A 15872-nucleotide genomic window follows, 5' to 3' on the forward strand; every position below is an offset into this window, starting at 1 on the left:
CTGAACGGTAGGAACCATTCACAGATACCAGCTGTACTGACCACTTGGTAATAGCCACAGGTAACACAAGTTGAGTGCTTGCTCTGTGGTGGGCAGTGTTCTATGCACTTACATCTAATATCTGTTTGAATCCTCACAGTCAGTCAGTATCAGCACTAATCCAGATGAGGAAGCAGAGGCATAGAAAAGTTAACTAACTTGCCCAGGGTCATAGAGCAAGTGAGTGACAAAGCTGGAACCTGAACTTGATATCTTGATCCACAGCCCACCTTTAGCATCCACATCTAGGAGAAGAGGTAGCCCTGGGACAATTTTGATAATAATAAAGTTGTACAAATGATTTTCTGAAATACCCTGAAAATCAACACAAAATTATAGTCTCTGTTTTGCATTTCTTTCTTAGGGACATTTAGCAAGATCTCTGTGCGGATTAATTTTATTGTACAGTTTATATGCTGTATGATTTATATTTAGAAATATGTGTATGTTGTACATATATATGTACATCAATTTCATAAGAATTGAAGAGTTTATACAAAATGATTGGAAATGAATTTTAGTATAAGAAAAGTATAGATTAATGCTTTTGTTTTTTTAATAACAAATAGGTTAAATGGAAAGCCATTTACTATTTTGCTGATTTTTCCACAGAAGAATTACAAAGCTCAGTAAAGATACTATTTTGATATGATCCTTTCTTTCAGGTTCCCTCATTATATAGAGACTTGTTTATCCTAAACTAAATTCTATGTAATAGTAGTAATAGCAGCTAACCCATGTTCCATTCAGTTCTCACAGAAATCCTAGAAGGTAGGTGTACTATTATATCCATTTTACAGATGGGAAGATTGAGGCATAGGGAAGTTAACTTATCCACGATTATCCTCAAGTGCTCTGGTTCTAGAGTCTATGCTTTGCCTCAGAACCATGCAGGATAATTCTCATGTGCAATGTTCTTTGATTGCTAGAAGCAGTGGGCATAGAATGGAAGAGGAATTGGGTCAAGATGGTTGAATACCACCAATGTGCCAGAGGTCTCAGTGGGGTTCTGATAAAACAGTGAGGGAGAAACGTGGGGTTCTGTGGAGAAGGAGTGTTAGACAGTGCGAGCTGTGAGATGTTGACCCCAGTGGCTAAGCTGGTGTCAGTGTCCAAAGGTCTCCATGGAGTGGGATGGTACAGACAAAGGCTGAGTGCAAATCAAGGGCTTAGTTAGACACCATGCAGTGCAGGAGAGAGAAAACAAGGGAGACCAAGGTTTGGAGGCAGGGCTGAATGTGGCCTAAGTTGTGATGTAAAGAGGGGGATAGTGATTATATTTTCCCTCTGATTAGGGCCACACGCTGTGCAGATATTCTGGCTGGCTCTCAAATCCAGCTTCAGTTTTCCTACCCACAAGACAGAGATAAAACGAGTACCTATATGATATCATTGCTTTGAAGATTAAATGAGATATTTTAAAAGGGCTCCAGGGAACTTGCTAAGGTACCTCTCCCCTTCTGTGTCTTTTGCCATGTGAGGACATAGCAAGAAGTTACTCTCTTGGAACAAGAGAGCAGATGTTGCTGTATTTGCTAGCACTTTACCCTGGATCTCTCCAGAATGGTGAAAAATAAGTATTTATTCTTTAAATTAAAAAGAAACAAACAAAACAACAACATCAACAAAGAGATGTTTTAGCACTTTATTCAACACATTCTAGTGCCAAACAGATGTCAGCTATACTAGAGTTAGCTGCTTCTAAACCTGAAGTTAGGGTCTTATGTCAGCACCAAATCCTGTCCAACCCACCTCTAAAAATGAAGATAAAATTCTTGCACTTCTCTCCATCCCACTGCTAATTGTTCCACCCACTGCATCCTTGTTCACCTAGATTATCCCAATGGCTTCCTACAGAAGTCTCTGCTTCTGTATGCACTTGTTCTTCAGTGCAGTCTTCATATATTACAGGAAGGGATCTTTAGAAAATGTCAAGATCATGTTGCTTAAAATCCTCCAGTGGGTTGCTGGCCTTGGCCCATCTTTAGCCTCATCTGAAGCCATTCTCATCTTCAATTCTGGTCCCATCTGGAACACTTTTGACTCTACAGTGCTTCAAGCTTTGAGCTTGCTCATCCTTCTCCTAGAATGCTATTCCCTCATATTTTTCCATGGCTGGCTTCTTCCCATGATTCAGATGTGTATTTCTTAGTATGGCCTTCTTTGATCACTTGGGGATTTAGGTTCATCATTTACTGTGGAGAGTCCTGAAGTGCTTCCACAGTGGAGTCCTTATCTGTGCTAATGATTCTACCTGTTGGCATGTTTTTATCAACCAGGAAATGTAACCAGTGGTTTCAATGTGTTATCCTTTGAACTGGTGAAGTGGTTGTTGGCAGTCAGTGAACTAGAGATCCCCAAAATACATCTTCTATTGTGAACCAAATTATATTCCAAAATAGTGGACAAAAGTTTCCTGGTAAAATACTTTTTATTATGAAATCAGTGTCTCATTTCAGATATGCTGTTTTTCTTTTCCATCACATTTGCTAAAGTCCTTTAAATTTAGTGTAGTTGTTATTTTCTAAAAAGTTAAAGTAGCTGTGAGTCATGATCATATCATTTAAATGTCATTTATGCACGGCACATTGTTTTACTTAAATTATGCTTGGCCCAGGAGCCCGGTAACCTAACCCATTGATTTTTTGGTCAAAACAACAGGTATGTCATTGAAGTGTGTTTGCTGTCAAAAAGAAAAGCAGAACCATAAAATGAAACTTTCTGATAAGGATTGGAAATCTTGAACCTGTTAATTAAAGATTTAAACTGCATGTTTTCCTCAGATATTTAAATCACAGTGCCTGCAGCTCTATTTTTGAATAAGACTCAGGTCAAATCTAGCAGAAAGCACATTATGTTTTCTCTATTCCAATAGCAACAGGAAGAAAGTAGAGTTCAGAATTCTGATGCTGCCTTTGGTTATCCCAAGTATAGCTCGAGGCTCTAGTGAAGAAGCCAAACCTGGGAGCTGTGGATTTCCCACTTTCCATTTCACATATGCAAGTTGATAATGATTACTTTTCCTGTCCTACAGAAAATAATTTTTATCAGCTTTTACCAGAGCAAGTGCTTCATATAGTCACAAAGAGCTGATTTCACCTCTTAATTATATGCAGTTTTGATCCTTTGTGTAAACCAGGTCAAATTCTATTCAGAAATTTTTTTTTTTTGGCAGTGCTGGGATTGAACTCAGGGCCTTTTCACACACGCTAGGCAAATACTCTATCAAGATACATCCCCAGCCCCAGAATGTTGCTTTTAAAAAGTATTTTTATTATACTTTTGCGTTAGTATACATTAATAATTTGAGGGGGTTTCATTGTGATCATTCCATATACTTTGAACCTCCATTATATTCCAATTTCTGCCTCCCTCCTTTCCTGTTTTTCAAACAGTATTTAATGGGTTTCATTATGCTTTATCACACACACACACACACACACACACACACACACACACACACACCCCCCTCAGTATATTTTCCTTTCCCATCTCCCATTTGCCCTCTGCCCAGATTGTTAATTTTTGGTGTATGTCTGTGGGCAGCAATTTTGTCTTTATTATGATACATTATGTTTATGGTTAATCCCAAGAAAATTCGTGACCCAGAAAAGTGTGTATTTTACCTGGCCCTTTACAAACAGCATTTCCTGGATTATTATCCTAACAGCCTCTTGACTTCTTTTGTATTTCAGTTTTTAGAAGTATCTGATAATTATGACTATACTATTAGCAGACTCAAAAGGTACTCTTATTTCTTCATGAACTTTTGGACAAAATCATGTTTTGACTTTCTCACCTGTTGTGAGAAAGAGCCTCTAATTTAGGTGACTGAAATGTTGAACAGTCTATTAAAATGTTGAATAACAAGCATCATGGCTGTGACAACAGTGTCCTTTTGTGTTCATGGAGTGGAAATTAGGCCTGACAAGCTGGGATGTTTTAGAGGACACACAGCTGAGGGTTCTCCAACAATACTACATGGCTGGTGTGGCATGAAAGACACCCCACAGGAGACCCCCCACAAAGTGGTCACAAAAGCTCTCTTCGTAGATTCTGCTTATTTTCTTATTTTTCCATTGGAGCAGAGCTGGAGGTTTGGGTTCTGAGTTTTATCTAAACTGGGTCAAGAAATTTACTGTACAACTGGAGACTAGAGGTGGCTCCTCTTGTGCCCTGGGCTGACTGCCCCTGGTGGAAGAATGGTGCTAGTTGTTGATATTACTGGAGAATGTTGGAGGTTAGCCACCTGAGAGGTTATTTCCGTAAGCACTGACCTCATCTCCATGATCTCAGCTCTCTGACTGGTTTTATAATATCTCATACTTGGAACCACAGTTGTTGACGTGATCTGGGGGCTTGGAGGCATATGGTTCTCTCCTTGAGGTTAGTCCTTCTCACTGATGGAGGGCCCCAGATGTTCTCTGCTCCTTCCTTTTTCCTCCCCTCCCGCTTTCCCCCCTTGTCTCTCCTTCACTTTTCTGTCCGATTGAATTTAAATCAGTTATCTGGTGGATTTAGTTCTGAATTTGAAATTGAGGGAGAAGGTCTTAGACTCTTTTGCTAATTTTGTCTCTGAACATTAAGAAATTATTCTGCTTTTCTGTGACACCTGATAATCTCTGAGAAATGAAGAGATTATATGATGTATTTTCTCAAGGTCATATAAAAACTAAAACATGATAAAGTGAGGGCTGAGGCTATAGCTCAATGGTACAGTGGTTGCCTAGTATGTGTGAGGCCTTGGGTTCAACATCTAGCACAACAAAAAACAAACCAAAATAACAACAATAAAATGATAAAGTGAACTAAGTTAGTATTAATAATAGTATTTATCATATTTCCATTCTTATTTTAAGAATATATACATCAACACATTTCCAAAAGTCAAACTCATTTTGAAAACTACAAAGGGGGCTATCTTCTTACCTAATTTTCCTTGTCCCTACCCCTGTAGGTAACCCACAAATGAGTTTATAGTTTATCTGCTGTCTTTCTCACTCTCTTTCTGCAAAAATAACTATATGAATGCATGTTTTCTTGCTTTTTTTTTTTTTTTTTTGTCTTTTTCCCTTTGGGGTTTTTTTTTTGGTGCTGGGGACGGAACTCAGGGCCTTGCCTGGCAAGTGCTCTTCCACTGAGCTAAATCCCCAACCCCGATGAATGCATGTTTTCTTATTTCCTACTTTTTTCTTGCAGAAAAGGTAGTATATTATATATGCTACTTTAGGCTCCACCTTTTCAGTTAACAAGATACCTAGGAAATTACCCTGTACTAGTTCACAAAGAGATATTTCTCATTCTTTTTTTCAAAGCTAGGTAATACTTCATTGTGTTTACGTGTCATTGTTTATTCAACCATATCTCTCTGATTTAGTGTCTTTTAGATAGTTTCCAATATTTTGTAATTAAAAATAGTACTGCAGTGGATAATCTTCTGCACATCTATTTTTGTATTATTGGAGGCATATCTCCATGCTAGATTCCCAGATGTGGAATTTTTGGGTCAAAGGGTAATGACATTCTTCTGCATAGTAGCACCATTCAGAATTTCCTATAGCAATGGATGTCTTCCTTACAGAATGAGTGATCAAACTTTTGAGACTTTGATAATTTGATGGGTAAAAATGGTAGCTCAGTGTAGGTTTAATTTTCATTCTTTCTACTAGGAAGTTGAACATTTTTCATATACATAAGTCCATCTTTATATATTTCTTTGACTTGTCCATTTTTGTCTTTTCTTCACAATTTTCTATAGGAGATTTTTAACCTTTCTCCCTAAATTTAAATGTGTTCTTTATGTAGATTATATTAATATATGTTATATCAACATATAAGCATACAAATAAAATTTATATATGAATATTATTACTACTGGATATTTATTAATTTTATATGTTGCAAAAAATATAGTGAAACCTCATTTATAGTGTGTATTGCCATGGAAGAGTTTAAGAATTTTTTTTATAGTCAAACTTACCAATTTTTATCTTATCACAACTGGTGCTTAGAAAACATTTCCTTTCACTGTGCTGGAAAGTAATGCCTATAGTTCATTGAGAGCTTCCCAATTAAAAGCTACTGTCCTATGACTTTCACATATCACCATGGCTAATCATTGGAAGATTTCTGTGAACTATGTGGAGACTGGCTTCGGAGCCAGTTAGACCATTGCTAGTCCTCCATCTACTGTGTACTGTCATGTGACTTTGCACATGGTATTTGCATCCTCTGAGTTCCAGTCTCATCATCTGCATAAAACGGATAACAGTAGCATCTACATTATAGGGATTTGGTGGAAATCACCTCAGTCAATATCTACAAAGAGTCTTCAACAGTTCTTGACACCTAGTTTTAAATAAAGTTTGTCTATTTAACTACTGTACCATAATATTTCATTATAACCATAATGATTATAATCTAATGCTCAAATTAAGCAGAATTTTGTTATCACTTTGAATGTCCATTTTCCTTTTATTATAGGTCTTAAAGATAACTATAAAATATAGCACCATGTGGGTTTTTTTCTTTTACACATTCTGTCATATTATAACTTAAGTCAGACACTCAGATACAGGATTTCTAGTGGGAAGACTCAAGGAAAATAGTTTGGGACTTAATGGCAAAAGCCAATTAGTGAATCCTTTGTGTTTGGCCTATAATTTCTGTCACTTGACTTTGAGAATTGTATGCATGGTTTGCAAATATGAAACATCTGCTTTTAAAAAACATTTTAGTAGTATATGATAGTTGCACAGGGAGTTTTATTGTGACATTTACATATATACATGTATTGTACTCTGGTTCGGTTTATCCCCTTCATTTATCTTCCTCTTCTCCCTCACTCCTCTTCTTGAAATGACTTTGACAAGTTTCAGTGTTCCATATTCATACATGTATAGGGCGTACCTCAACCATATTCACCTTCTTTTACCCTCTTCATTTACCTTCCTCCTCCTGCTGTTACCCTCCCTTTGATAAGACTTATTTTACATTCTTGTCCTTCATTGTTTAAGTGTCTGTTCATTGTTCAGTGGGGCTTTGTCTTGCAAATATATTTTACTTTAATCAGTTTAACCCCTTCTATTACTCTTCCTTATCTTTTCCCCATACCCTGTGTTGTTCAGCAGTTTTCAGCATGTTTCATTGTGTCTTGTTCCTACACAGGTGTGTATTTCATTATTATTCACTATCATTCTTTTCTTCTTTTCCTCCTCCCTTAGTCTCCTCTACCAGTCCCACTTTTGGAAACATGTTCTGGATATATATATATATATATATATATATATATATATATATATATGTATATACACACACATACACACACATGTATGTATATGTGCTAATGCTTGTATTTGTATTTGGATCTATCTTCCACATATAAAACATGTGATCTTTGTCTTTCTGAACCTGGCTTACTTCACTTAACATGATGTTCTCTTCTTCTGTCTGTTTACCTGCAAATGACAAAATTTCATTCTTTTTTATGGCTGAATAATATTACATTGTATATCTATATGTCATTTTCTTAATCCCTTCATCAGTAGTGGGACATCTTGGTTGTTTCCATAGCTTGGCTATTATGAATAATGCTGCAATGAACATGAGTGTGCAAGTGTCTTTTCTGTATCCTGACTTACATTCCTTCAAATATATGCCTAGGAGTGGTATTGCTAGATCATATGGAAGTTCTATTTTTAGTTTTTTGAGGAGCTTTGATACTGCTTTCCAGAGTGGTTGTACTAATTTACATTCCTACCAACAGTGTATAAGGGTAACCGCCCCTACCCTGCGCCCCCGCATCCTCGCCCACATTGAAACATCTGCTTTTATTAAAGCAGGTACACAAGCCTTAACTTTTCCCAATTTACTTTTATAGTAATAATTAATTACTACCACCAAGTCCTTTTTAAAATAGGAAATGTGGAATTGGTGTGGTAGGCATAGCAGTTGATTTTTTAGTTCACTCCAGCTGGCTATGACCAAAAATTTACGAGACATTGTCTTAGATTTTTTAACATTTTCCCCTGTCTGTTACTGGGCTAAGAAGGTACTTCACTTTCTGTTTTGGCCATAAGCTTTGATTATGATACCATACACAATATTTTGGGCAGCATGTAATTTTAGATGACTAAGCATTGAAACTGTTGTGGTGAACAGTAGAAGGGTAAATAAATCTCCACCTTTTCTTTCTTTTGAATGGCAAAGACGTGTCATCCATCCTATAATCTTTTGAATTTGCTTTAATTGTCGGATATCACAGTTCTTATTTCTCATATTTTGCTTGAAATTTACTGGTATTTAAAATTTCCTACAACATGTAACATAGAAAATACTTGCTGTTAAGTATTGGTTTGGTGTTTTCTTCTTTCCCCTTCTCTGCCTGTTCCTCAGTATTGTCATTATTAGACATGTTCCTTATGGCAAGTTGATTACGTTGTTTCTTATGTCTTTAGGTTACCAAAGAGAACTTCTCTATCAGAGGGATGATGGCTCTTTCAGTGCTTTTGGGAATGCTGACCCTTCTGGGAGCACATGGTAATTTGACAATTTAGCAAATCTTTTTCATGGAATGGGCTTTTATTTGATCACAATGACCATGAAATTGACAAATATGTATTTTGTGTAGACTTGGAATTTGCTTTTCCCATAATCCGGCTTTTAAAGAGGTTGTGTTTTTAAATTATGATTTTTAAAATATTAACAATCAAATGCTTTTTATGTAGAAAAGATAAATCATGATTATTTTGTTTATGGGAAAAGCATCAAAAACACTTTATGATGATGGTGCATCTGATAAAATAAGTTTGTTACTGTGACATTGTTCTTTCCATAATCTAATATTCTAGCACAAGTGTTTTGTTAATACAGTCTGTGTAGTTTCCTTAAGGTTTTTCTTTTTTTTTTAATAAGCAATGATGGAATTAAATAATGTACATCCAGCATTTCCTCCTGAGTGGAGTCTCTATGTGGCTGATTTTGGACAATGAATCTCTCCTTGCACTGTCTGCAATCTCATTTTTCAGAATCAGACTGACCAACTGTGTTAGTTGGCTTTCTGTTGCTAAAACAAAACACCTAAGAAAATAAACTTACAGAGAAAAAAATTTATTTTGGCTCATAGTTTTGAAAGTTACAGTCCATGGTTAGTTGGCCTCATTACTTTGGGCCTATGCGAGACAGCACATCACAGTGGCAGACTAGAACCACTCACTTCATGGCCAGGAAGCAAATGAAAAGGAGACCTGAGTCCTGTAATCCTTCTTAAGTGTAAGATCTCAATGACCAAAGGCCCTTCCATAAGGCCTCATCCTACCACTTCCCAATAGGACCATTCTGGGGACCAAATCTTTAACACATGAGACTTTGGGGGATATTTGAGATCCAATGAATATAGCTCTAATGCTATCAGTCATTTAGGCTAAGTGTGCTTGGTAACAACCTTCTGACTCTCAGTAGCTTATTAACAGTATCTTATGTTTTGCCCATTGCATCAGCAGGAGGAGGTCCGTCTAGGTTTCAGCAGGCATCTAGGTTTCTCACTGTCTTAGCAGGAGACTCTTAGCTGGCCATAGCCCTGAAAGAGAAGGCTGCAGTATCTAGCACTGGCAACTAGATGGTTCAGTCTGAGCATAACATTTCTGCTCACTTTGCCATTCTCAGAGCTGGTCACTTGACCAGCTATAGGTTCAAAGGTATAAGGAAGTAAATTCCTCTGCATACTCAAAGTAATTTTGAATATCAGGCATTAATAATGTTTGCCACATTAGCTTTTTATAAAAACAGACAGATTTGCTTCAGATTTTCTCTCATCAGGAGCCAGGACATAGATCCATAAGTAGAAAGATTTCTTTATTTTATTGCTTGACATTCTTTTCACTTTAATATAGTATTCTAGCCAGGCATGCTGGTGCATACCTGTAATCCTAGCACTTGGAAAGCTGAGGCAGGAGGTCTATGCTTTGGAGGCCATTCTGGATTATGAAGTAAGGCCCGGTCCCATTCCACTCCCCAAATATAATGTTCCATATCAGGGTTGGCAAATTTGTTTTCTGTTAAGCATTGGATAATAAATAATTGAGACATTTTGGACTACAAGGGGTCTTTGTTGCATAAACTCCCCTCTCCTTCTTTCCCTCCCTCCTTACTCCTTTCTTGCATTCCTTTCTGCCTTCTTCTCTGTCTGTTGTCTTTTCTTCTTCTCCTTCCCTCTCTCCTTACGACCCTTCTCCTCTCTCCTCTTCTGTCCTCCCTTCTACTCTCTTATCCTTTCCTTGCCTTTCTTCTCTTGCTTCCTTTAAAAATCATTCTTAGGTGTTGGTGGCAGGTAGGCTGTGTGCATGTGGGTCAAGAAAATTTGGCCCACAGGCTGTAGACCTATAGGAGAGAAAAAAATATCCATTTCCTCACTTAAAGTACTCCAGTTCGCCTGCAAACTGTGTTTACTTCATCCACAGATTTTGGGCTGTATGATACCTTTTTTTGGTACATGCTTGAACAGTCCAAAGATGAGCAACCTTGGGCAATTTCTTTAACTATCTTTAATGTCAAATTCTCAATGTGTGAAAGAATGAGGATTAGACGATTTCTAAATTCCTTTCTAAGCAAGATGTTTTATGAGTTCACTTAGAATTTCTTGGTCATGCTAAGTGGAAAGTAGGTCCACCTGCTAGGCAGGTTGTTGAAGTTGTTTTAGCAAGTTGTCTCTGTTTTCTACCCTTTTTTCCTTCTTGGGAGATTCTATCTTTGACACATTTTCTGGTGGGGGAAAAATGTGTTTTTGTTTTGCTTGCTCAGTGTTATTTAGAGGACTTAAGTGTACTTTATGTCCCCTTCCTTTTTTTTTTTTTTTTTTTTGCCAAGGTTGTCAGCTTTTGTTTTAAGATGTTTCCTTGAAGCTGATTCTTACATAGATATTGATCAGAATGTGTTACACAGAACATATACTTGGCTCAAAGGACGTCAGAAATCCAATGGTGAATTCTGGGAGCCAGGAAGAGTTATCCACAGTGAACTTCAAGGTGGCAACAAAAGTCCAGTAACACTTACAGCCTATATTGTGACTTCTCTCCTGGGATACAAAAAGTTTCAGGTACTTAATCTTTTTTTTTTTTTCAATTATTCATTTAATAGATCTCTCTTTCTCTTTCCTTCCTTAAGGTACTTAATCTTTAATAGATCTTTTTTCTTTGCTCCCTCCCTGTTTCCCTCCCTCTCTCCCTCCATTTCTTCTTTCCTTTTTTGTAATGGGGTTTGAACTCATGGTTGCTGGGCAGGTACACCTACATTCTGAAAAGCCTGTTGAAAGGGCATGGACACTTGGACAAGAATAAGTGTGCATGGGAATTTATGCTGATGTACATAATTTTGCTTTAGAGCCGTCTTCCTGTCGGATGCATTATTGCTTATTGCTAACTGCATTTTACAAGATCAACAGCTATTTTCTTTTTTTATTCGTTTATTCACATGTGCATACATTGTTTGGGTCATTTCTTCCCCCTACCCCCCCACCCCCACCTTCTCCCCCCCACCCCCTCGCTTCCAGGCAGAATCTGTTCTGCCCTTATCTCTAATTTTGTTGAAGAGAAGACATAAGCAATAATAAGAAAGACAAAGCATTTTTGCTAGTTGAGATAAGGATAGCTATACAGAGAGTTTCCTAGCATTGCTTCCATGTACAAATGTGTTACAACCCAAGTTGATTCATCTCTACCTGACCTCTTCTTCATTACTTCCCAGGCACCTTCCCACATTGACTTCTGTCACTTTAAGGTTACTGTATTAGCTCCTCTGCAGTGGGGACATCAAACACTTTCAAGTTTTGGGTTTCTTACCTATCCCCATTCCTCCCGTATATGCTCTCCCCTTAGTGTGTGACCCAAGTCCAACAACACTACTGCATATGCCCTAGATCTGAAGTCCGCATATGAGGGAGAACATATGATTTTTGGTCTTCTGAGCCTGGCTAACCTTGCTCAGAATGATGTTGTCCAATTCCATCCATTTACCAGCGAATGATAACATTTCGTTCTTCTTCATGGCTGCATAAAATTCCATTGTGTATAGATATCACATTTTCTTAATCCATTCGTCAGTGCTGGGGCATCTTGGCTGTTTCCATAACTTGGCTATTGTGAATAGTGCCGCATTAAACATGGATGTGCAGGTGCCTCTGGAGTAACAGTCTTTTGGGTATATGGCCTCAGTTGTTTTTAAGGTATCTGCTTTAGTTTCTCTGCGTTGAGGGCAACAATCTCATGCTCTTTTCAAAGGCTTCAATTCCAAATGTTCTGATGAACAGAAGCTTTTTAGTTTTATGAGGTCCCATTTAAACTGAAGAGAACACCCACAGAGTGGGAGAAAATATTTGCCAACTACACATCAGACAAAGGACTGATAACCAGAATATACAGGGAACTTAAAAAACTAAATTCTCCCAAAACTAATGAACCAATAAAGAAATGGGCACGTGAACTAAACAGAACTTTCTCAAAAGAAGAAATTCAAATGGCCAGAAAACACATGAAAAAATGCTCACCATCTCTAGCAATAAAGGAAATGCAAATTAAAACCACACTAAGATTCCACCTCACCCCTGTTAGAATAGCCATCATCAGCAACACCACCAACAACAGGTGTTGGCGAGGATGCGGGGAAAAAGGAACCCTCTTACACTGTTGGTGGAAATGTAGACTAGTACAACCACTCTGGAAAAAAATTTGGAGGCTACTTAAAAAGCTGGACATCGATCTACCATTTGATCCAGCAATACCACTCTTGGGGATATACCCAAAAGACTGTTACTCCAGAGGCACCTGCACATCCATGTTTATTGCGGCACTATTCACAATAGCCAAGTTATGGAAACAGCCAAGATGCCCCAGCACTGACGAATGGATTAAGAAAATGTGGTATCTATACACAATGGAATTTTATGCAGCCATGAAGAAGAACGAAATGTTATCATTCGCTGGTAAATGGATGGAATTGGAGAACATCATTCTGAGTGAGGTTAGCCTGGCTCAAAAAACCAAAAATCGTATGTTCTCCCTCATATGTGGACATTAGATCAAGGGCAAACACAACAAGGGGATTGGACTATGAGCACATGATAAAAGCGAGAGCACACAAGGGAGGGGTGAGGATAGGTAAGACACCTAAAAAACTAGCTAGCATTTGTTGCCCTTAACGCAGAGAAACTAAAGCAGATACCTTAAAGCAACTGAGGCCAATAGGAAAAGGGGAACAGGAACTAGAGAAAAGGTGAGATCAAAAAGAATTAACCTAGAAGGTAACACCCACGCACAGGAAATCAATGTGAGTCAATGCCCTGTATAGCTATCCTTATCTCAACCAGCAAAAACCCTTGTTCCTTCCTATTATTGCTTATACTCTCTCTACAACAAAATTAGAAATAAGGGCAAAATAGTTTCTGCTGGGTATTGGGGGGGGAGAGGGAGGGGGCAGAGTGGGTGGTAAGGGAGGGGGTGGGGGCAGGGGGGAGAAATGAACCAAGCCTTGTATGCACATATGAATAATAAAAGAAAAATGAAAAAAAATATTTCATTCTTCTTCATGGCCAAGTAAAATTCCATTGTGTATAAGTACCACATTTTCTTAATCCATTCGTCAGTAGTGGGGCATCTTGGCTGTTTCCATAACTTGGCTATTGTGAATCGCGCTGCAGTAACCATGGGTGTGCAGGTTCCTCTGGAGTAACCTGAGTCTCATTCCTTTGGGTATATCCCCAGGAGTGAGATTGAACAGCTATTCTCTTTATAAAATTCCTACTATTTTCCTAGCTCAGTTCCAAGCATATAGAAGGTAAACTTTTCCTTGAATTTAGAGGTTCATTTTCTGAGATTAAATAGGAGCATTATCTTTCTCAAACTGTATTTTCTTCTCTCTTCTGGGTTTATGACACTCAGTGGGACAAACAGTGGCAAAAGATCCACCTTTTATGTCCCTTTCCTTCTAAAGGAGGTGCCTATGGAATGCTAGCAACTAAAAAGCAGTATTGTTTTCAAAACATATAGCACATTTGTTCTTACAAATGAGCATTGTTGATTCCCTTTGCCAGTACAAGGTCAGGTGCTTAATAGACATTGGAATTAAATTTTGGATGAATGTTTCAATGAATGTACTTTTTGTTTTAATGTGTGGTATATGCTATTTTGAATGATAAAATAGTATTTGTTTTCTTCCAAGCATAATTTTGACATACAAGACTCGGTCAAGTTTTTGGAGTCTGAATTTAATAGAGGAGTTTCCAACAATTATACTCTAGCTCTTATTACTTATGCACTGTCGTCAGTTGGAAGTCCTAAAGCCAAGGAAGCTTTGCAAATGCTGACTCTTCGTGCTGAACAAGAAGGTAATGCTGGGACCCCACTGAAGCTGGTAGACTGTTAAGCACTATGGAATATATGTGAAAAAACTTTGTAAGCCAGATATGAAGTTGATCACATTTGCACCTTCAGAATGAAAAATGAAATGCAGAACGAAATCAGGACAGGCCTGACATGGTTAGTTAGAGCGCTTCTACTGAATTTGGGGCTTGAGCATCTCCTTTTAGATGTGTTCTGCCCTACCACTAGTTACCCTTTGAGTTTCCAATACCATTTCTGATTTGGTGGCCTTGTGTACTGCTTAAAACCTTGAATTCTGTTGCAGAATCATGTTTTGATTCTTCAACTTACCTTCATCACCTTCAGTTTCTCCCACTGTAAAGTGTAATAACCCCCAAGTTAGGAGAATTCAATCAGGTAATGTGCAGTGCTCACCTTATCACAGCAAGTGCTCAAAACTATGACTTAATGCAGATATCAAAAAATGCTGCTAGTAAGTAGGTTGTGTGTGTGATTTTATTTGAATGCGTACTACTTTTGGGTTACAAAAGGACAAAAAGCACATAGTAGTTACTACTGTGGTCTCTATAAAGTAGTCAGGAATCCAAGTCTGGGGGAGGGGAGGGAGGAAAAGGGAGAGAGAAAGAGAAACAGAGAGAGAGAGAGAGAGAGAGAGAGAGAGAGAGAGAGATAAATATGTTCAGATAATATCCACTGATTTAAAAGTTTTGTTCTGTTCATTCCAAAAGGATAGCTATAGAAAGTGCTTACAGAGCTGAGACTGTAGAAAATATTATATTGATATTAACAGTAATTAATTAATTTAGATTGGACCCTTAATACTTATTCCAATGAAGAGGATTGGGTAATTATTGCCTAGAGGCCAGGTGTACTTGGCATTTTTTCTTTGTTTAGCTTTGTGGTAATCATTTCACATCCCAGTAGAAATTTTCAGAGAAGGGGGGTGGGGCATCGCATAGGATGCTCTTCTGGGGGCTAGAGCAGAATCATCTTCAGGAGGTTGTTGAATTGGCTGGGAGCCCTTACTTTTTTTCCTTAGGGGCTTGTATTTCAAACTTATTTTACCAAATTTCAGATAATGAAAAAGAGAGAGGTTTCCCAGAATGTGAGAACCAGTTAACAACAGATTTCCCAGAATAGTATTCTTTCCCATGTGTCCTAAACTATTTTTAGGATGACCTGGTCAGATAAGTTATATACGTTATTTTCTGGAAGACATTATGTTTTATTCTTTTATTTATAGCTATTTAGTCTTGAGCCAAACATATGGAATTTCTCTTGGGAAAAATATTTTCGTCAAAACATTTTCATCAAAACATCTTCAATTACAGGCAATAGGAGAAAGATGAAAATTTATAAGTTACAATCATTTAATAAGTAACATATAGGGCTGGTGGAATGGCTCAAGCCTCAAGTGGTAGAGCAGCTGCCTAGCAAGGTGAGGCCCTGAGTTCAAACTCCAGT

General features: G+C 37.8%; 1 protein-coding gene across 5 annotated transcripts in view; it reads left to right on the forward strand.

Annotated features, from left to right (window-relative positions):
* Cd109 (CD109 molecule) overlaps positions 1 to 15872 on the forward strand; it is a 254922-nt gene that overhangs the window by 176854 nt on the left and 62196 nt on the right. For all 5 annotated transcript variants that reach the window (XM_074079282.1, XM_074079291.1, XM_074079280.1 and 2 more), the window contains 3 exons: positions 8496 to 8577; positions 10903 to 11131; positions 14248 to 14413. In XM_074079282.1, the coding sequence (XP_073935383.1) occupies positions 8496 to 8577; positions 10903 to 11131; positions 14248 to 14413 (477 nt within the window). The remainder of the gene's footprint in view (positions 1 to 8495; positions 8578 to 10902; positions 11132 to 14247; positions 14414 to 15872) is intronic.

This window comes from Castor canadensis, chromosome 1, assembly GCF_047511655.1.
Source record: "Castor canadensis chromosome 1, mCasCan1.hap1v2, whole genome shotgun sequence".
NCBI lineage: Eukaryota > Metazoa > Chordata > Mammalia > Rodentia > Castoridae > Castor > Castor canadensis.